A 24081-nucleotide genomic window follows, 5' to 3' on the forward strand; every position below is an offset into this window, starting at 1 on the left:
TATCTTTTGTGCTGATGAGCAAACCAGAGGCCCACAGTAAGGAGAGGAGGACTTTGGAACTCAGTTGACATAGAGAGGTGGATTTGGGTTCAAAAGTTTTATCCTTTGCACGTTGTTTTAAATGACAGCAGTGACCCCGGTGACCTGGGTGGCCCTGGGTCACCCGGCTAGGGAGGGGCAGAGCACTGAGGATTGAGACTCAATTCAGAACCCTTAACTCCAACTTCTTGGGCTTGAAATCAGCTCATTCAGTCCCCTGCCCTGTCTTTCTTACAGGGGTGTTGAAAAGAATAAGAGTGGAAAGGACAAATCACCACATGATGGCATTAAAAGAAGTAGTGCCCAGCGTTCACCTTTTCCAAATAACTAACTGGCCTCCATGTGAGAGCTACAGAGGGCAAATATTTTGGCTACACTGATATGTTTGCACGGTCTACGTATTAGCCGTGTGCTGAAGTAAGTCACTCACTGTGTTTCCCCAAGCCAGTTTCTTTCCCTGTAAAATGAAGGCATCATCTCCTGCCTGACGGGTTGTGAGAACGAACTATGCAGCATACGTGAAATAAGCATAGCGCAAACGATGAGGCAGTACTGTTATCTGTGGAATGCTTTGAGTCCTCGCTTGCCGCAGTCCACCACACTCAGCTCACTCTAGGACCCTGAAACGCCTTCTTCTGGTGGGAGTAGAGAAGGTGGTTCTCTTTTTGTTTTCTCTAGCCGCCAGGCAGGCAGACTGAACTAGGGAGGAAAATGGAGGAAGATGGGTTTGCTCACCGCCTCTCTCTTCTTGTCCCCCATCTGAGGGGGAAATGGCAGGGGGGAAGCAGGGTGGCATAACCTTTTCTTCGGTGAGTCAGCTAAAAAGGAATTTCTAGAGCTCCAATAACATATAAGTGGTGGTTTGGGTTTGGATTTTTCAAGCTGCTCCCTCTTTTTAAGCTGCTTTGAGATGCACAACTAAAAGCACATGCAATTGGGAAGCACATGGAAAATGACAGAAGCACAGCTTGTTACCAATGTGAACTTGAAGAAATCACTCAGCGTCTCTGGCCCTGTTTTCTCATCTGCAAAACGGGGACGATGCTACCTATTTCGCAGGGTCATTGTGAGTATTAATAGCATGTGAAAGTGCCGGGTCTGGTGCCTGGCACAGAACAGAGTTTCGAACACCTACCTTTCCATTCCCTTTCCCTTCCTAGTGGACAGACCATAGTCACTGAGCTCAGAGGAAAACACTTATTATTCAGCCTATTATCATGGCTGCCATTATTCATTTAATTTTCACAACAACCGTATGAAACAGCTCATCTATGAACATAGAGAAAACAGAGGAGCAGTTCAGAGAAGTTATATTGCCCAAGGTCACACAGCTTTCAACTTTTAAAGCCAGGATTCAAACCCACTTTGTCTAGTTTGCCTCTTCGATATCAGAATGTGAGGGGGCTTCATCAGGCTGGATCTTCTGGAAAGACCATCTTTAAATAGACTCAGACCAAGGGGATAACCCCAACCTGGCCCATTTTGGGAATGAGCTCAGGGTGGAGTTTCAAGGGCACGAAATAGGCCATTGCTAGGGACAGCCTGGCAACAACTGGAAGAGAACTACAAATGAATGTTTGATTCCCAAATCTGTGGGGAAGTTAACCTGTGCTCTGACAGTTTCAGGAGCTTATGCTGTGAGGGTGACATGAATTCTTTATTAAGCAGTATATGTTTAGCAATAAATATATCATTGGTAGTCTTCTGTCATCTCTCACTAAACATAACGTCCTATTCATCGTCTGACAGCCCTCCATTTACCACGCTACAAAGGAGAGGGATCTGAGTCTCCTTTTCAAACCCCTGTCCGAAGCTAGACTGCAGAAGCTAGAATAGGAAGGCTGAGTCATCTTCTTAAAAGAAAATGAAGTGTACCAAAGCCACATAGAACAAAAGTATGTTTTCTATAGGTATCATTTGTTTTCACACATGGCTTCTTTTCTAGGGTATTAACCCGGGAGCTGAGGACGTGTCTTCTCTTTACCGCAGAAAGTAGGTACCTTTCCTTGTCATCTGTGCTGTCCCCCCTCTTTCACCCCCAGTTATTGGCATGACTGCAGGTACCTTATTAACTAGCAAAGTAACTGCCACGGCACACTGACCGCTTGGGACTGTGCCAGGTATGGCACAGCATGGGCAAAGAGGGCCAAAATGGTCTTCCAGCAGCCCACTTAAGAGCTAGGCTATGGACTGAGCTGCTCTTACCCTCAGGGCTCTAGATAGATCCAGAGTAAAGGCCCCGGCCTCAGATGCTCACACAAAGATGGCTCTCATAGTGCCTTATCGGTTTCCTCATTTCTCATGGCTGAAGCAAGGAAGATTGGGTAGATAGGATTGTTATGTTCTGTTCATTCACAGCTGTAATTCCTGAAAATAGAGCCGTGTGGCAGGGCAAGTCCTGGCTTTTGTGCTTGTCCCTTGTAAAGCAAGTGTTGGGTTAGTTCCCAGCACTGGGGTAGAAAGGAGAAAGCAAGCTCCAGCCAGTCTGGGCAGCTCTGATGCTGGGTAACTCACTGCCCACATCAAAGGGAGATGACCAGGATCTCTCCATAAGCCCAGGGAACTACAGCTGACCCCCTCCCCTCACCCCCTGGAAGAAAGCAGCTGATACTTATATTTCTGCACAGTCTCACATCATAGAGGGGACTTTTCTTTTTCAAAGAGAATTCATACAGCCATTGATTATACAGAACCATTTCTTAGTACTCTTTTCTTTCCATTTAAGAAAAGTGGAATATACCATGATGAGGATTCTAATGCCAAGACAAGATTGCTGGCTCATCATCTAGGGTACAAATACACACTTAATTGTTTGACATTTTAATGAACGCAAAGCAAGATTAAGCATCTCTGCCTTCGTTGTACACAGCTGAACCAGGAGCCCAGGGAGGGGAAGACTGCACAGCTTTCCTTGGTGGGGAAGACAGAAGCCCCTGTAGTCCTGTCTTGTTGTGGGGAGACTAACCCATGTTCTGTCGGTTGCCATAGCCCCTAGGATGGGTGTCCTTCCAGTCATCCCAATCCCGAGCTCTGTGGAGTGCACATTCATCATCCTCTTCCTCCTGTTCCTGATCTTGTCGCTGAGCTGCTGTTCTGAACTCTGCCCAAGTGGAAAAATGAGAAAGCAGGGTGAGGCAAAGAGTGACTGATACGGGCCCCAGCTCCACTCTGAATACAACCACATAACAAGAGAACAAAGAATATATCCCTAGCTGCCTACCCTGGGGCCAGCAGAACTGGGAAGAGTACTTACTATTACTTAACAGGTGACATGTTAAATAATAGTGAGACAGGATCCTCTGAGTGGTTTTCATGAGAAGGCAAAAACATATAAGTTGCCCCTCAAAATGAATTCTATTTTGGGAAAGAATTCTTGCTAAAATGGCCAACCCCTCACAACAGAAAACAAAAACACCAACTGACCAACAGTACCCCAGCAAACCAGAAACACTGAAGTGTTTCCATAGTATAGTGGTTATCACACTTGCCTGACAAAAACACTAAAGTAAAAAATATTTATGGTGTTATGATTTGTGATTTGCCAGGGAGGTGGGACTACAGCTGACTTCTCCTTCATCCATTTCCTTTATTACAGTTCTACAATTCTGTGTGTGTATAAAATTGGAAATCACGTGGCAGTTGAACCTACCAGAAAAGAATGTGTGTTATTTTGCACGTTTGGAACAGGGTGTGAGGTCCAAATGGCACTTGTCATGCAGTGTACCAAATACTACGTCTCTTTTGCACGATTTTTTTCTTTCCTTTGTGAGGTAAAGGAACAATTTCCTAGCTACTTTGAATTTGCCCACGAGAAATACTCTCATTACCATGATAAAGGATGAAATATGTGGGGAATCTGATCTCTCCTTACAGCTTAGGAGTCATGTGTTCTGCTTTATTTAACCCTTTATTGTAAAATATAAGATACTGGAAATCACACAAAAATATATATATCTTAAAATTTGGTAAGGAGGCTATACCTTTATAGCCTTCACTTGGGTCAAGATATATATTTTCTGTACCCATCCCCAAAGTTTCTCCATGAGCATCTACCAAATGACACACTGTGCTCCCTGGCAGTTAATTCCCATTCCTTCCCTCCCTGGAAATCACCAATCTACCTTCTATCTCTATAGATTTGCCTATTCTGAACATTTCACATAAATGGAATCATGTAACAAGTGGTCTTTTGTGTCTGACTTCTTTCACTTACCATAATGCTTTTGAGGTTAGTCTTACCCATTTTCAAATATTTTGGTATATTTTTAATCTACAGGTTTCTTCTTCCAGCCCTTTCTTTCCTTACAAGTTCTCTACTGAAGAGGCAGGGGCATTTGACCTGTAGTTTCCCCAAATCTGGATTTTGCTGACTGCAGTCGTGATGGAGTCCAACATGTTCTTCGGTATTTCTGCAGATTGGCAAGTGGACACAGAGCTTGATATGACTCAGGGTTGATCCCTTCGCATGAATACAGGTGGTGCTGTCCTCCCCCAGCAGGTGGCACATAGTATCTGTGTCTCCTATTTGTGATGTTAGCAGCTGTTGATGCTCAATGCCTAGATTCGTTAATTTTCCCAGGGTTTCAAAATGGTGATACTCTTTAACATTTCCTTTTTTATTAAGTAGAATGCTTTTTATAAAGAGAGGCTTTCCCTCATCTACTACTATTTACAGGAAAAGAAAACAAGATTAATGTTTGATTCTTCTGCTTTAATTTACCATTTCTCAAGGTAATAAATTGGTTCCGTATCATCCTCTGAAATCGAACAATTTTTGTTTTAACTATAGTTATGAACTCATGGATTTAAACATATTTGATGAGTTTCAATGAATTGCAATGATTTCTAAAAAATATTCAAATAAGCTTTCTAATTTTAGTTTTAATTTACAGAAAAATTGAGAAGATAGTACAGAGTTCTTATACATCTGTACCCAATTTATTTTATTGTTAACAGCTTACATTCCTATGGTTTGTGTGTCATAACTAATGAACCAATACTGATACACACATAACAACTAAAGTTCATACTTTATTCAGATTTCCTTAGGTTTTACGTAATGTCCTTTTTTTTGGGTTCCAGAATCCCATCAAATATTCCATATTACATTAGTCCTCTGTCTCCTTCGTCTCCTCTTGGCTGTGAGAATTTCTCACTTTCCTTGTTTTTGATGACCTGGACAGTTTTGAGGGGTACTCATCAGGTATTTTGCAGAATGTCCCTCAACCTGGGGTTGCCTCATATTTTTCTCATAATTAGACTAGGGTTATGACTTTTGGAAGAGAATAACACAGTGAAGTTTCCTCCTTATCACATCAAACCAAGGCTACACACCACAAACCTGACTTATCACTGTTGATGTTAACTGGGATCACTTCAGGTAGTGTTTGTAGGGTTCCCAACTGCTCCCCCCTCCTTCTATACTATAGTCTTTGGAAGCAAGTAACTAAACATAGCCTACACTTAAGGGGTGAGGAGTTATGCTGCATCTCCTTGAGACAGGTGTATATACACAAATTATTCAGAATTATTCTGTAGGGGAGATTGGTCTCTTCGCCCCTATCTATTTATGTAATCATTTATTTCTATCACTATAGACTCACGGACACATTTTATTCCTTGTGTTATAATCCAATACTGTTATTTTCCTGCTCACATTCTTCCAGTTTTGGCCAGTAACAGTTCTTTCCAAAGGCCCTGTGTCACATTAACATACCTCAATATTTTTTTGTTTGTTGTTATTGTTTTTTGAGTGCTTCTTTATTTTCCAGTACTACAAGATATTTCAGGTTCATCTTGTATATTCCTGGTCCAGCCCTAGAATTATCCATTTCTCTAAGGAGCCCTTTAATTGGAGAATAGTATTAGAAACCAAGATTTGGGCACTAGATGTGCTCGTTGCTACTGGCAATTATCCTTTTTCAAGCCAAACTGTCTTTGGCCAGTGGAAACGTCTTCAAAGTGGCTTCTGAGTCCCTTTGACATGACCATAGCAGTCTTTGAAAGCTTCTTTCCTATCCTTTATGACAAGATGTTCCAAGCTCATCTTATTTATTTCCTGCTGCAAACTTGGAATTAGCTATTTCTCTAAGACATCCTGGTTTATTTTAATGGGAATGGTATTTCAAGAACAGAACCTGGGTTACTAGGTGTGCTCATTGCTTCTGGGCTGGTCATTGTTTCTAAGCCTTTTCAGTGGAAAAAGCAAAAGTGTGTGTGTGTGTGTGTGTGTGTGTGTGTGTGTGTGTGTGTACTTTTCAATAAAATGTCTCATGAGTTCATATTCAGGACTACAGGGGTGTTTTGTTTCTAACTCAAATTCGTTTGAGTTACATCTGTGTTCTTCCACACTAAAAGTCTTAGCTCTCAAAGACAGAGGATGATGGAATTTGAATATCTCATAATTACTCAGTTAATATTATCTCACATTACACAGTCCTGGAATAACATTAATACTGTTACCAATATAATTGCTGAGAACAGTTCTTTTTTTTGGCATATTCTTTCCCCATTTCTCCATGGGGAGATCTACATTACCAGAGCACTGGGCATATAGGCATTATTACTTTCTCTCTTTCAAATCTCATTTAGTCTTAGTTCTACAAGTAACTATATATTTAATGCTGACTGATATTACTTATATCAATGTCTCTCACATCACTTTGGTTGTCTTAAGCTCATTCTCTAGCAAATTTCTCAGAAAGGGATCATGGGACCAATATTTCCTGACTTCGTGTATGTTGATAAATACCTGTACCCTTTATACCTAAAAGTCAGTTTTACCAGATATAATGTTCTTGGCTCACATTTTTTCCCCTTGAGTATCTTAAATGTTACTCCATTTTCTTCTGGCATAAACTGTTGGTGTCAAAAAGTTTGAAGATGATTGAATTTTCCTTCCTTTACAACCCACCTGCTGTTTTTGCTGAAGTATCCAAGGCATTTCTTTTAAAAAAAGTCTAGTAATTTTATTAGAATGTGTCTTGCTGTTGGTCATTCTGGAGCAAAATTCTTAGGTACGCGGTGTGCTTTTTAAAAGCAAATCTAAAGTTTCCTCAATATTAGTTTTTTTTAAAAAATATCTTTATTGGAGTATAATTGCTTTACAATGTTGTGTTAGTTTCTGCTGTACAACAAAGTGAATCAGCTGTATGTATACAGGTATTCCCATATCCCCTCCCTCTTGCATCTCTCTCCCTCTCACCCTCCCTATCCCACCCCTCTAGGTGGTCACAAAGCACTGAGCTGATCTCCCTGTGCTATGCAGCTGCTTCCCACTAGCCATCCATTTTACATTTGGTAGTGTATATATGTCCATGCCACTCTCTCACTTCATCCCAGCTTATCCTTCCCCCCCACCATATCCTCAAGTCCATTCTCTACATCTGCATCTTTATTCCTGCCCTGTCACTAGGTTCATCAGTACTGTTATTTTTAGATTCCATATATGTGCGTTAGCATATGATATCTGTTTTTCTCTTTCTGACTTACTTCACTCTGTATGACAGTCTCTAGGTCCACCCAATATTAGTTTTAAGCATTTTTTTCTTTTTCCTTGCTTCGGTATCCTTCTTTAGATAATCTTATTATCTATATGTCAGGTCTTCTTTGCTATCTTTCATATTTGTCACTTTTTCTAGAAATCTGTTCATCTTTGCCTCTTTTTGATTTAAAGCATTTTCCTTTTTACTTTAGAAAGGCATTTTCTGCTATATTCAATCATTCTTGTTTTCTTCTAGTTTAGCCTTCATTTCTTTTCTTTTATTCAAATTGAAGTCTAACTGATTTACAATATTAGTTTCAGGTGTACAACATGTTGATTTAATATTTTATATATTATATTCCATTTAGGGTTATTATAAAATATTGGGAAGATGGTGGAAGTGTAAGAAGTGGAGATCACCTTCCTCCCCACAAATACAACAGAAATACATCTACATGTGGAACAACTCCTACAGAACACCTACTGAACGCTGACAGAAGACCTCAGACTTTCCAAAAGACAAGAAACTCCCCACGTACCTGGGTAGGGCAAAAGAAAAAAGAAAAAAACAAAGACAAAAGAATAGGGATGGGACCCACACCAGTGGGAGGGAGCTGTGAAGGAGGAAAGGTTTCCACACACTAGGAAGACCCTCCATTGGCAGAGATGGGGGTGGGGGGGGAACCTTCAGAGCCATGGAGGAGAGCGCAGCCACAGGGGTGCAGAGGGCAAAATGGAGAGATTCCCGCACAGAGGATCGGTGCTGACCAGCACTCACCAGCCCGAGAGGCTTGACTGCTCACCCGCCGGGGTAGGTGGGGGCTGGGAGCTGAGGATCGGGCTTTGGAAGTCAGACCCCATGGGGAGGACTGGGGTTGCCTGCATGAACACAGCCTGAAGGGAGGTGGTGTGCCACAGCCAGCTGGAGGGAGACCAGGAAAAAGTCTGGAACTGCCAAAGAGGCAAGAGACTTTTTCTTGCCTCTTTGTTTCGTTGTGCGTGAGGAGAGGGGAATAAGAGCACCACTTAAAGGGGCTCCAGAGATGGGTGTGAGCCAAGGTTATCAACGTGGACCACAGAGACGGGCATGAGATGCTAAGGATGCTGCTGCAGCCACCAAGAAGCCTGTGTGTGAGCACAGGTCACTCTCCACACCTCCCCTCCCAAGAGCCTGTGCAGCCCGCCAGTGCCAGGGTCCGCTGATCCAAGGACAACTTCCCTGGGAGAACACACGGCACGCCTCAGGCTGGTGCTACGTCATGCCAGCCTCTGCCACCACAGGCTCGCCCTGCATCTATAACCTTCCTTGCCCCCGACCTGAGTGAGCCAGGTCCCCTGTATCAGCTGCTCCTTTAACCCCGTCCTGTCTGGGCAGGAACAGATGCCCTCAGGCGACCTACACACAGAGGCGGGGTCAAATCCAAAGCTGAACCCCAGGAGCTGTGCGAACAAAGAAGAGAAAGGGAAATTTCTACCATCAGCCTCAGAAGCAGCGGATTAAAGCTCCACAAACAACTTGATGTACCTGCATCTCTGGAACACCTGAATAGACAATGAATCATCCCAAATTGAGGTGGTGGACTTTGGGAGCAATGATATATATATATTTTTCCTTTTTCTCTTTTTGTGACTGGGTATGTGTATGCTTCTGTGTGTGACTTTGTCTGTATAGCTTTGCTTTAACCATTTGTCTTAGGGTTCTGTCTGTCTGTTTTTTGGGGTTTTTTTTAGTATAGCTTTTAACACTTGATATCATTGGTGGATTTGTTTTGTTTGGTTGTTCTCTTCTTTCTTTTTTCTTTTCTTTTACTACTTATCTAAATTTACAAAAAATTTAATAATTATTTTTTATTTTAATAACTTTATTTTATTTTTTCTTTCTTTCTTTCTCCTGTTTATTCTAAGCCTTATGGATGACAGGGTCTTGGTGCTTCAGCCGGGCATCAGGTCTGTGCCTCTGAGGTGGGATAGCCAACTTCAGGACACTGGTCCACAAGAGACCTCCCAGCTCCACGTAATACCAAATGGCAAAAATCTCCCAGAGATCTCCATCACAACACCAAGACCCAGCTCCACTCAACGACCAGCAAGCTACAGTGCTGGACACCCTATGCCAAACAACTAGCAAGACAGGAACATAAACCCACCCATTAGCAGAGAGGCTGCCTAAAATCAAAATAAGGTCACAGACACCCCAAAACAAACCACTGGATGAGGTCCTGCTCACCAGAAGAAACAAGATCCAGCCTCATCCACCAGAACACAGACACTAGTCCCCTCCACAAGGAAGCCTACATAACCCACTGAACCAAACTTACTCACTGGGAGCAAACACCAAAAACAATGGGAACGAACAACCTGCAGCCTGTGAAAAGGAGACACCAAACACAGTAAGTTAAGCAAAATGAGAACAGAGAAACGCACAGCAGTTGAAGGAGCAAGGTAAAAACCCACCAGACCAAACAAATGAAGAGGAAATAGGCAGTCTAGGTATTTCTGAAAATAATTTAGAGTAATGATAGTAAAGATGATCCAAAATCTTGGAAATAGAATGCAGAAAATACAAGAAACATTTAACAAGGACCTAGAAGAACTAAAGAGCAAACAAACAGTGATGAACACAATAAATGAAATTAAAAATTCTCTAGAAGGGATCCATAGCAGAATAACTGAGGCAGAAGAACGGATAAGTGACCTGGAAGATAAAATAGTGGAAATAACTATTGCAGAGCAGAATAAAGAAAAAAAATGAAAAGAATTGGGGACAGTCTCAGAGACCTCTGGGACAACATTTAACGCACCAACAATAGAATTATAAGGGCCCCAGAAGAAGAAGAGAAAAAGAAAGGGACTGAGAAAATAATTGAAGAGATTATAGTTGAAAACTTCCCTAACATGGAAAGGAAAGAGTTAATCAGGTCCAGGAAGCACAGACAGTCCCATACAGGATATATCCAAGGAGAAATAAGCCAAGACACCTATTAATCAAACTATCAAAAATAAAATGCAAAGAAAACATATTAAAAGCAGCAAGGGAAAAGCAACAAAAACCATACAAGGGAATCCCCATAAAGTTAACAGCTGATCTTTCAGCAGAAACTCTGCAAGCCAGAAGGGAGTCACAGGACATAGTTAAAGTGCTGAAATAGAAAAACCTACAACCAAGATTATTCTACCCAGCAAGGATCTCATTCAGATTTGATGGAGAAATTAAAACTTTTACAGACAAGCAAAAGCTAAGAGAACTCAGCACCACTAAACCAGCTTTACAACAAATGCTAAAGGAACTTCTCTAGGCAGGAAACAAAAGAGAAGGAAAAAAAACTACAATAACAAACACAAAACAATTAAGAAAATGGTAATAGGAATATACATATCAATAATTACCTTAAATGTAAATGGATTAAAGGCTCCAACCAGAAGACACAAACTGGCAGAATGGATACAAAAACAAGACACCTCCTTCAGACCTAGGGACACATACAGACTGAAAGTGAGGGGATGGAAAATGATATTCCATGCAAATGAAAATCAGAAGATAGCTGGCATACCAATTCTCATATCAGACAAAATAGACTTTAAAACAAAGACTATTAGAAGAGACAAAGAACGACACTACATAATTGATCAAGGGATCAATCCAAGAAGAAGATATAACAACCATAAATATTTATGCACCCAACATAGAAGCACCTCAATACACAAGGCAAATGCTAACAGCCATAAAAGGGGAAATAGACAGTAACACAATCATAGTAGGGTACTTTAACACCCCACTTTCACCAATGGACAGATCATCCAAAATGAAAATAAATAAGGAAACACAAGCTTTAAATGATACATTAAACAAGATGGACTTAACTGATAATTATAGGACATTCCGTCTAACAACAACAGAATACACTTTCTTCTCAAATGCTCAAGGAATATTCTCCAGGAAAGATCATATCTTGGGTCACAAATCAAGCCTTGGTAAATTTAAGAAAGTTGAAATCGTATAAGTATGGTTTCTCACCACAACGCTATGAAACTAGATATCAATTACAGGAAAAAAAACTTTAAAAAATACAGACATGTGGAGGCTAAACAATACACTACTTAATAACCAAGAGATCACTGAAGAAATCAAAGATGAAATCAAAAAATACCTAGAGATAAATGACAATGAAAACATGATGACCCAAAACATATGGGATGCAGCAGAAGCAGTTCCAAGAGGGAAGTTTATAGCAGTACAGACCTACCTTAAGAAACAAGAAACATCTCAGATAAACAATCTAACCTTACACCTAAAGCAGTTAGAGAAAGAAAAGCAAACAAACAAACAAAACCCCAAAGTTAGCAGCAGGAAAGAAATCATAAAGATCAGATCAGAAATAAATGAAAAAAGAAATGAAGGAAACAATAGCAAAGAGCAATAAAACTAAAAGCTGGTTCTTTGAGAAAATAAACAAAATTGATAAACCATTAGCCAGACTCATCAAGAAAAAAAGGGAAAAGCCTCAAATCAATAGAATTAGAAATGAAAAAGGAGAAAAAACTGACACTGCAGGAATACAAAGGATCGTGAGAGATTACTACAAACGACTATATGCCAATAAAATGGACAACCTGGAAGAAATGGACAAATTCTTAGAAAAGCACAACCTTCCGAGACTGAACCAGGAAGAAACAGAAAATATAAACAGACCAATTCCAAGCACTGAAATTGAGACTCTGACTAAAAACATTCAAACAAACAAAAGCCCAGGACCAGACGGCTTCACAGGCGAATTCCATCACACATTTAGAGAAGAGCTAACACCCATCCTTCTCAAACTCTTGCAAACTATAGCAGAGGAAGGAACACTCCTAAACTCATTCTACGAGGCCACCATCATGCTGATACCAAAACCAGACAAAGATGTCACAAAGAAAGAAAACTATATGCCAATATCACTGATAAACACAGATGCAAAAATCCTCAACAAAATACTAGCAAACAGAATCCAACAGCACGTTAAAAGGATCATATACCATGATCAAGTGGGGTTTGTCCCAGGAATGCAAGGATTCTTCAATATATGCAAATCAATCAATGTGATACACCATATTAACAAATTGAAGAATAAAAAAACATATGATCATCTCAATAGATGCAGAAAAAGCTTTTGACAAAATTCAACACCCATTTATGATAAAAACCCTCCAGAAAGTAGGCATAGAGTGAACTTACCTTGACATAATAACGGCCATATATGACAAACCCACAGTCAACATCGTCCTCAATGGTGAAAAAATAAAACCATTTCCACTAAGATCAGGAACAAGACAAGGTTGCCCACTCTCACCACTATTATTCAACATTGTTTTGGAAGTGTTAGCCACAGCAATCAGAGAAGAAAAAGAAATAAAAGGAATCCAAATCAGAAAAGAAGAAATAAAGCTGTTAATGCAGATGACATGATACTATATATACAGAATCCTAAAGATGCTACCAGAAAACTACTAGAGCTAATCAATGAATCTGGTAAAGTAGCAGGATACAAAATTAATGCACAGAAATCTCCTGCATTCCTATACACTAAGGATGAAAAATCTGAAAGTGAATTTAAGGAAACACTCCCTTTTACCATTGCAACAAAAATAATAAAATACCTACGAATAAACCTACCTAAGGAGACAAAAGACCTGTACCCAGAAAACTATAAGACACTGATGAAAGAAATTAAAGGTGATACAAATAGATGGAGAGATATACCATGTTCTTGGACTGGAAGAATCAACATTGTGAAAATGACTCTACTACCCAAAGCAATCTACAGATTCAATGTAACCCTTATCAAACTACCACTGGTATTTTTCACAGAACTAGAACAAAAAATTTCACAATTTGTATGGAAACACAAAAGACCCGGAATAGCCAAAGCAATCTTGAGAAAGAAAAACGGAACTGGAGGAATCAGGTTCCCGCGTACTTCTGTTTAGACTAAAAAGCTACAGTTATCAAGACAGTATGGTACTGGCACAAACACAGAAATACACATCAATGGAACAGGATAGAAAGCCCAGAGATAAACCCATGCACATAGGTCACCTTATTTTTGATAAAGGAAGCAAGAATACACAATGGAGAAAAGACAGCCTCTTCAAGAAGTGGTGCTGGGAAAACTGGATAGCTACATGTAAAAGAATGAAATTAGAACATTCCCTAATACCATACACAAAAATAAACTCAAAATGGATTAAAGACCTAAATGTTAGGCCAGACACTATCGAACTCTTAGAGGAAAACATAAGCAGAACACTCTATCACATAAATCACAGCAAGATCCTTTTTGACCCACATCCTAGAGAAAGGAAGTAAAAACAAAAATAAACAAATGGGACCGAATGAAACTTATAAGCTTTTGCACAGCAAAGGAAACTACAAACAAGATGAAAAGACAACCCTCAGAATGGGAGAAAATATTTGCAAACGAATTAACGGACAAAGGATTAATTTCCAAAATGTATAAACAGCTCATGCAGCTCAATATTAAAAAACAAACAACTCAATCCAAAAATGAGTAGAAGACCTAAACAGACATTTCTCCAAAGAAGACATACAGATGGCCAAGAAGCGCATGAAAAGCTGCTCAACATCACTAATTATTAGAGAAATGCAAATTAAAACTACAATGAGGTATCACCTCACACCGGTTAGAGTGGGCATCATCAGAAAATCTACAAACAACAAATGTTGGAGAGTGTGTGGAGAAAAGGGAACGCTCTTTCACTCTTGGTGGGAATGTAAATTGGTACAGCCACTATGGAGAAGAGTATGGAGGTTCCTTAAAAAAGTAAAAATAGAACTACCATATGACCCAGCAATCCCACTACTGGGCATATACCCTGAGAAAACCATAATTCAAAGAGTCACATACCACAATGTTCATTGCAGCTCTATTTACAATAGCCAGGACATGAAAGCAACCTAAGTGTCCATTGACAGATGAATGGATAAAGAAGATGTGGCACATATATACAATGGAACATTACTCAGCCATAAAAAGAAAGGAAACTGAGTTATTTGTAGTGAGGTGGATGGACCTAGATCTGTCACACAGAGTGAAGTAAGTCAGAAAGAGAAATACAAATACCATATGCTAACACATATATATGGAATATTAAAAAAAAAGTTTTAAAAAAAAGGTCATGAAGAACCTAGGGGCAGGATGGGAATAAAGACACAGACCTACTAGAGAATGTACTTGAGGACACGGGGATGGGGAAGGGTAACCTGGGACAAAGTGAGAGAGTGGCATGGACATATATACACTACCAAATGTAAAACCAATAGCTAGTGGAAAGCAGCTGCATAGCACAGCGAGATCAGCTCGGTGCTTTGTGACCACCTAGAGGGATGGGATAGGGAGGGTGGGAGGGAGGGAGATGTTAAGAGGGAAGAGATATGGGGATATATGTATATGTATAGCTGATTCACTTTGTTATAAAGCAGAAACTAACACTCCATTGTAAACCAATTGTACTCCAATAAAGATGTTAAAAAAAATTGGCTATATTCCCTGTGCTGTACAATGTATCTTTGTAGCTTATTCATTTTATACATAGTAGCTGGTACCTCTTAATCCCCTACCATCTTGCCCTTCCCTCCCTTTTCTCTCCTCACTGGTATCCACTAGGTTGTCCTCTGTATCTGTGAGTCTGGTTCTGTTATATTTTTTATTAGATTATTTTTTTGATTCCACATATAAATGATATCATACAGTATTTGTCTTTCTCTGACTTATTTCACTAAGCACTAATACCCTCTAGGGCTAATACCCTCTAGGGGCCATCCATGTTGTTGAAAATGGCAGAGTTTCACTCTTTTTAGGGTTAATACTCCACTGTATATATAAATATCTATATATTTTGGATATTAACCCCTTATTGGGCATACCATTTGCAAAATATTTTCTCCCATTCTGTAGGTTATCTTTTCATTTTGTTGTTGGTTTCCTTTGCTGTGCAGAAGTTTTTAAGTTTAATTAGGTCCCACTTGTTTATTTTTGCTTTTGTTTCCTTTGTCTGAGGAGACAGATCCATAAAGATATTGCTACGATTTATGTCAAAGAGTGTTCTGCCTTAGCTTTCATCTCTATTATTTTTATTTTTATTTTTTGGCCACACCACACAGCATGTGGGATCTTATTTCCCCAACCAGGGATCGAACCTGTGCTCCCTGCAGTGGAAGCATGAAGTCTTAACCACTGGATCACCAGGGAAGTCCCAGCCTTCCTTTCTCTTTTCTTTTCTTTTTTAACTTACTTGGCTGCGTTGGGTCTTAGTTGCGGCATGCTGGCTCTTTGTTGCGGCATATGGGCTCTCTAGTTGTGGCTCATGGGCTCTAGAGTGCATGGGCTTACTTGCCCCACAGCATGTGGGATCTTAGTTCCCTGACCAGGGATCGAACTCACATCCCCTGCATTGGAAGGCAGATTCTTAACCACTGACCACCAGGGAAGTCCCTCAGCCTTCATTTCTCAAGTGATTCTTTCTTCTTACTTCCCCCAAGTTGTCACTACATTTCTGAGTTTTTCTAATCCTGCTTTGTATTGTTCTTTCATGTCTTATTTAATTTTCTTAATGTCTTCCAACTCATTTTTAAACAGTATATTTTAAATTTGTTGTTTTCTGAATGTGTCTTTCTGGAATTTTTTCCCCCTTTTTCTCTTTTTTTTTAGTTGAAGTATAGTTGATTTACAATACTGTGTTAGTTTCAGGTGTACAGCAAAGTGATTCAGTTATGTATATATATATATGTTTTTTCAGTTTATATCCTTTATTATCAATTACATGTGGAATCTAAAAAATAATACAAATGAAACTATATACAAAACAGAAACTGACTCAAAGACATAGAAAACAAATTTATGGTTCCCAAAGCAAGGAGGGAGGGAGGGACAAATTAGGAGTATGGGATTAAAAGATACAAACTACTATACATAAAATAGATAAGCAACATGGAATGCTTTTGATTCTCTCCTTTTTCTCCTTATAATAATTTTGTGAGGGATCTGACCTTGATTAATTTTCCATTCATTTTTCTCACAGTTTTATTGAGATATTTTTCACATACCATAAAATTCACCTATTTAAAATGTACAATTCAGTGGTTTTTAGTATATTCAGAACTCTGCAACCATCATCACAATCTGTTGCTCATTCTTATGTGTGCTAAACTTTCCTGAACTTTTAGAAAGAACTATGGTTCAGGGTGGCTTTTCTAACTTCACAGAGGCTCCCTTTGTGCTGTTTTTATGTATGTTAAAGGAATACGATGACTTGCTTCATTAGAGTTCTTGGTTCTGGTCCTCTCTCCCATTCTTATTGAGACCTTTTCTTTCCTTATTCTTTTTTGTCCCTGTTCTACTCAATTTGAATTCTATTCTCAGCAATTTCTCCTCAGTGTGAGACTGTGTATGAGTCGGGAGATCTGGTGGCTCATTTTCAAGAGTTCATTAAGGGTTAGCTTGCTCCATCCCTTTCAGACCTTCTGACCACAGGTTCTTTGTATTCATTCAGTTTTTATTGGAGGGCAAAACCCCTCCCATTTCAACTAATATTCTTAAACTGAACTGCCACACTTCTATTTTTTTCATTAAAAATGTTTAATTGAAGTATAGTTGACTTACAATATTTGTTTCAGATGTACAACATAGTAATTCTATATTTGTATCAATTATGTGCCATACAAAGTTAATTTAATATTATTGATTATATTCCCTGTGCTGTGCATTACATCCCTGTGACTTATTTATTTTATAACTGGTAATTTGTATCTCTTAATCCCATTCACTTATTTCACCCATCCTCCCATTCTCTCAATCACTAGTTTGTTCTCTGTATCTATGAGTCTGTTTCTGGGTTTTTTAGGAGTCATTTGTTGTATCTTTCTCTGTCTGACTTATTCACTTAGCATAATACCCTCCAGGTCCATCCATGTTGTCATAGATTGCAAGATTTTATTCATTTGTATGGCTTAGTGGTGTTGGGAAAACTGGAGAGCTACAAGTTAAAGAAACTAGACCATTTTCTCACATCATTTACAAAAATAAACTCAAAATGAATTAAAGACTTAAATGTAAGACCTGAAACCATAAAACATCTAGAAGAAAACACAGGGAGTATGCTCTTTGAAACTGGTCTTAGCAATATTTTTTTTGATCTGTCTCCTCAGGCAACGGCAACAAAACCAAAAATAAACAAACGGAACCATATGAAGCTAAAAAACTTTTGCACAGCAAAGGGAACCATCAGCAAAACAAAAAGGCAACTTAACTGAATGGGAGAAGATATTTGCAAATAATACATCTGTTAAGGGGTTAATATCCAAAATATATAAAGAACTCATACAACTCAGTACAAACAATCTGAATAAGAAATGGGCAGAAGACCTGAATAGACATTTTTCCAAAGAAGACACAGAGATGGACAACAGGCACATGAAAAGGTACTCAACATCACTAATCATAAGGGAAATGTAAATCAAAACCACCTCAACTGCAATGAGATACCACCTCACACTTGTCAGAATGCCACGCTTTTTAGTGAATACTTGTTTGTTGTTTTGGAATTCTCCTGTTTGTCAGGCCTTTCACATGGTCTGTCCACTCCTTGTGCTTTCTCCTACACAGATGTCCATTCCTTGTTGATCTTGTGGCTATGAATGATTTGCCCTTACCTGTTTTTATTTTGTGTTTCATGAGGATACACTGTCACTTAGTTTTGCTGTAAATATTATCCATGAATTTTTTGTCTTTTTACTGAAATATAACATACATGCAGAAAAATACACACAGTATAGTTCAATCAATTTTCACATCTGAACACATCCATGTAATTGGTTACCCAGATTAAGATACAAAACATTACTAACTCTTCAGAAGTCCCCCTCAGATCCAGTTCCATTCATGATCTCCCACTAAGGGTGAGCACCATACTGGCTTTTAACCAGCATATACAAGTTTCAGCCATGTCTGAACTTTATGCTCTTTTGTGTCTGACTTTTTTTACTCAAATTATGTTTGTAAAATTTAGCTATATTTGTTACTTATAAGTAAAGAACTATAGTCTGTTTAACCTTATTGCTAAATAGTATTTCACTGTGTGAATATGACAAAATTTATTTATCCATTTCTACTATGTATGGGCACTTAAGTAGTGTTCAGTTTGGGGCATTACAAATAGTGCTGCTATGAGCATTCTTGTACAAGGCTTTTGAGGAAATATGGTCTCATTCCCCTTAGGTATATACCTGGGAGTGAAACTGCCAGGTCATGAGGGTATACACATGTTTGACTCTTGTGCAACAGTACAACCACCAACCCCCCCGAGGTTCTCAATCTTTATTGTTTCCTTTCTTCCATATACTTTAAGCTTATTTTGTTCTTGTTTTCTCCAACTTCTTAAGTTAGTACCTTAGTAACTGATTTTACCTTTCTTTTTTCTAATATAACTACTGAAAGTTATACCTTTCCCTCTCAGCACTGCTTTAGTTGTATCCCACAAGTTTTAATGTATTTCATTACCATTCAGTTAAAAATACTTAATTTTCTTTGTGATTTCTTCTTTGACTGATGGGTTATTTATAAGTATGTTGTTTAATTTTAAAATATTTAGGGACTTCCTATATGTCATTGATTGCTAACTGAATTAGACTGTGGTCAGAGAACATAGTGCAATTTCAGTCTTTCAGAGTTTATGGAGGGACTCCCCTGATGGTCCAGTGGTTAAGAATCCACCTTCCAATGCAGGGGACAAGAGTTCGATCCCTGGCTGGGGAAATAAGAACCCACCTGCCATGGGGCAACTAAGCCTGTGCACCACAACTCCTGAGCCCACGCATTCTAGAGCCCATGCGCCACAACTAGAGAGAAGCCCGCGCGCTGCAATGAAGAGCCCATACACCACAACAAAAGATCTCACATGCCGTGATGAAGATCCCACGTGCCACAACTAAGATCCAATGCAGCCAAATTAATTAATTAATTTTAAAAATAAATTAATTAATTAAAAAAAAGAAAGTTTATGGACACTTATTTGGTGGCCCAGACTATGGTCTAAGTTAGTGAATGTACCACGTGCATTTGAAAAAAGGTGTATTTTGCAGCTATTGGATATATTTTTCTATAAATGTCAAACAGGTTAAGGTGGCTGTGAGTTTTCTCCAGATCTTTTATGTCCTTACTGATTTTCTGTCCAGAAATTCTTTCAGTTACTGAAAGAGAAGTATGAAAATCTCTAACTATGGCTGTAGATTTGTCTATTTCTCCATTTAATTCTGTCAATTTTTCTTCATGTGATTTGAAGATTGTTATTAGTCACAAACATGTTTATGATTGCTATGTCTTCCAGATAAATTGCCCCTTTTATCAGCACTAAATGTCTTTTTGAAAGTCCAGTAACACCTTTTGTCTTGAAGTCTACTTTATCTGACATTATATAGCTTCTGCAGCTTTCTTATGTTTACTGTAAGCATGGTATATTTAAAAAATCTTTTTACATTCCACCAATCTGTATCTTTATATTTAAATGCATCTCTTGATAGGAGATCAAGAGGGTGGTGTAAGAAGAGGTGGAGTTCACCTCTCCCCATGAACACATCAAAAATATATCAACATGTAGAACGATTCTCACTGAAAACTAACTGGAAATTGGCAGAAAGACTCCTGTACAACCAAGGTTGTAAGAAAGATACACAGAAGTCCATAGAGAAACCTGGGCTCCACTCATGAGTACTGCATGGTAGATTGTCCCCAGGTAGGGTAGAGAAACCAGCAGTCTGCTGCCCTAGGCTACTGGTTTCATGCAACAGCCATGCTGTGCTCTCCAGCCAGAGTTGAAAGTATGTTCTAGCTCTGCTCACTTCATGCCACAAGCATGGCACTGGATCTAGGGTGGCCAGGACCTGAAAAAAGACTTGACCTTGAGATGGAGAGGTGACCTGGCCCTAGGGTGGAGCCCACGTGGGGCAAGAGTGGTGACCATTGCTGGAATTTACTCAAGAGGTGCCCCAGAAGCTGCCCAGACTTCTGATGGCAGCAGAGCTACTGGGTTTCCCACAGCTGCTTTGCTGCATGTGTACCCCAGCCCCAGCTGAATGTTCTGGCCCTGCTCACTCCATGCCACAGTGTGGCACTACAAAAAAAGGAAAGTACAGGCCAGTATATTTGATGAATATAAATGCAAAAATCCTCAACAAGATATTAGCAAACCAAATCTAAAAATATATATAAAGGATCATACACAACGATCAAGCTGAATTTATTCTAGGGTCACAAGGGTAATTCAATATATGCAAATTAATCAGTGTGATACACCACATTATCAAAAGGAAGGATAAAAATCACATGAACATCTCAATAGATTTAGAAAAACCAATGTGACAAAATTCAACATCCATTAATAATAAAAACTCTGAAAGTGGGTATCGAGGGAACATATCTTAACATAATAAAGGCCAATTAGGACAAACCCACAACCAATGTCATACTTAACGGTGAAAAGCTGAAAGCCTTCCCGCTAAATTCTGGAACAAGACAAGGATGCTCATTCTCCCCACTTCTATTCAACATAGTATTAGAAGTCCTAGTCACAGCAGACAAGAAAGAAATAAAAGGCATCCAAATCAGAAGGGAAGAGGTAAAACTGTCATTATTTGCAGATGACGTGGTACTATATCTAGAAAACCCTAAAGTCTCCACCCAAAAACTATTAGAACTAATAAATGAATTCAGCAAGGTTGCAGGATACAAGACCAATATACAGAAATCTGTTGCATTACTATACACTAACAATAAAATATCAGAAAACAAAACAAAAAAAATCCTGCTTAAAATTGCATCAAAAAGAATAAAATACCTAGGAATAAACTTAACTAAGAAGGTGAAAGACCTATACTCTGAAAACTATAAAACATTTATAAAGGAAACTAAAGATGATACAAAGAAATGGAAAGATATCCTGTGCTCTTGGATTAGAAGAATTAATATTATTAAAATGGCCATGCTGTCCAAAGCAATTTACAGATTTAATGCAATCCCTATCAAAATACACATGATATTTTTCACAGGACTAGAACAAATAACCCTAAAATTCATATGGAACCACAAAAGATCCTGAATTGCCAAAGCAATCTTGAGGAAAAAGAACAAAGCCAGAGGTATAATGCTCCCAGGCTTCAGAATATACTACAAAGCTACAGTAATCAAAACAGCATGGTACTCACACGAAAACAGACACACAGATTAATGGAAGAGAACAGAGAGCCCAGAAATAGGCTATGGTCAATTAATCCATGACAAAAGAGGCAAGAATATATAATGAAGAAAGGACAGTCCCTTCGGTAAGTGGTGCTGGGAAAATTGGACAGCTACACGTAAAACAGTGAGATTAGAACATTCCCTCATACCACATACAAAAATGAACTCAAAATGGATTAGGAGACCTAGATACAAGACCTGAAACCATAAAACTCCTAGAAGAGAATATAGGCAGAACACTCTGACATAATCGTAGCAATATTTTTTTTTGGCTCTGTCTCCTAAGGCAAAAGAAGTAAAAGCAAAACTAAACAAATGGGACATAATTAAACTTAAAAGCTTTTACACAACAAGGGAAAATATTGACAAAATGAAAAGACAACCTATACAGTGGGAGCAAATATTTACAACTGATGTGACCCATAAGGAATTACTATCCAAAATATTATGAACAGCTCATACAATTCATCATCAAAAAAACAGACAACCCAATAAATGGGCCGAAGACCTGAAGAGACAGTTTTCCAAAGACATACAGATGGCTAACAGGCACATGAAAAGATGTTCAACAAAACTAATTATTAGAAAAATGCAAATCAAAACCACAATTAAGTATTACCTCACACCTGTCAGAACGGCTATCATCAAAAAGTCTACAAATAACAAATGCTGGGGAGGATGTGAAGAAAAGGGAACCCTCGTACACTGGTGGTAAGAATGTAAATTGGTGCAGCCACTATGCAAAACAGTATGCAGGTTCCTCAAAAACCTAAAAATAGAACTACCATATGATCCAGCAATTCCACTCTTAAGTATATATCTAGAAAAACTGAAACCACTAATTCGAAAAGATACATGCACCCCGATGTTTATAGCAGCACTATTTACAATAGCCAAGAGATGGAAGCAACCCAAGTGCCCATCAACAGATGAATGGATAAAGACGATGTGGTATATATATATATACATATATATATATATATACACACACACACACACACACACACACACACACACACACACACACAGAGAATGGACTATTACTCAGCCATAAAAAAGAATGAAATTCTGCAATTTGCAGCAACATGGATGAACCTAGAGAGTATTATGCTTAGTGAAATAAGTCAGACAGAGAAAGACAAATACTGTATGATATTACTTATATGTGGAATCTAAAAAGTAATACAAATGAATGGATATGAAAAACAGAAACAGACTCAGAGATATAGAAAACAAACTTGTAGCTACCAAAGAGGGCGAGGAAAGTGGGGAGGGACAAATTAGGGGTATGGAATTAACAGATACAAACTACTATGTATAATATAGATAATCAACAAGGATATATTGTATAGCACAGGGAATGATACTCATTATCTTGTAATAACTTATAATGGAGCATAATTTACAAAAATACTGAATCATCTTGCTGTACACCTGAAACTAATATTGTAAATCAACTATACTTCAATTAAAAAACAAATAAAATGAACCTCTTGTAGACAGCAGGTGGTTGAGTCTGGTAATCAATCTCTGATTTCTAATTTGAAGGTTTACTCCATTTATATTTAACATAATTACCGACATGGCTGTATTGGGATTTACCATTCTGCTATTGGTTTTCTGTTCATCTCATCTGTTTTTTGTTTCTCCATTCTTTCTTGCCTTCCTCCCTTTTAATCTCTCCATTGACTTTATAGCTTTCTCTCTTTGCATTATTTTTTAAAAATAGGCCTTAGTTTTAGAGCAGTCTTAGGTATAGAGTAAAACTAAATGAAAAGTACACAGCGTTCCTATATACACCCTGCCCCACAAAGACACAGCCTCCCCATACTATCAACATTGAGCCACAGTGGTACATTTGTTATAATCAATGAACCTACACTGATGCATTATCATCATGCAAAGTCTACAGTTTATATTAGGGTTCACTCTTGGTGTTGTACATTCTATGGATTTGGGCAAATGTATAAAGACATATATTCACCATTACAGCATCATACTGAGTAGTCTACCTGCCCCAAAAATCCTCTGTGTTTTGCCTATTCATCCCTTTTCCTCTAATCCCTGGCAACCACTGACCCTTTTACTCTCTCCATAGTTTTGCCTTTTCCAGAATGTCATGTAGCTGGAATCATACAGTATGTAGCCTTTTCAGATTAGCTTCTCTCACTTAGTAATATGCATTTAAGTTTCCTCCATGTCTTTTTATGTCTTGATAGCTCATTTGTTTTTAGCAATGAATATTATTCCATTGTCTGTATGTACCACAGT

At 38.7% G+C, this 24081-nt stretch overlaps 1 protein-coding gene across 2 annotated transcripts in view; it reads right to left on the reverse strand.

Annotated features, from left to right (window-relative positions):
- Positions 1 to 2843: 2843 nt before the first annotated feature.
- LOC309654029 (immunoglobulin-binding protein 1-like) overlaps positions 2844 to 24081 on the reverse strand; it is a 36185-nt gene continuing 14947 nt past the window's right edge. For both annotated transcript variants that reach the window (XM_082478690.1, XM_082478689.1), the window contains one exon: positions 2844 to 3139. In XM_082478690.1, coding sequence (XP_082334816.1) covers positions 3088 to 3139 — 52 coding nt within the window. In that variant the 3' untranslated portion in view covers positions 2844 to 3087. The remainder of the gene's footprint in view (positions 3140 to 24081) is intronic.

This window comes from Balaenoptera physalus (genome assembly GCF_965194825.1).
Source record: "Balaenoptera physalus genome assembly, contig: HAP1_SCAFFOLD_1751, whole genome shotgun sequence".
Lineage (NCBI taxonomy): Eukaryota > Metazoa > Chordata > Mammalia > Artiodactyla > Balaenopteridae > Balaenoptera > Balaenoptera physalus.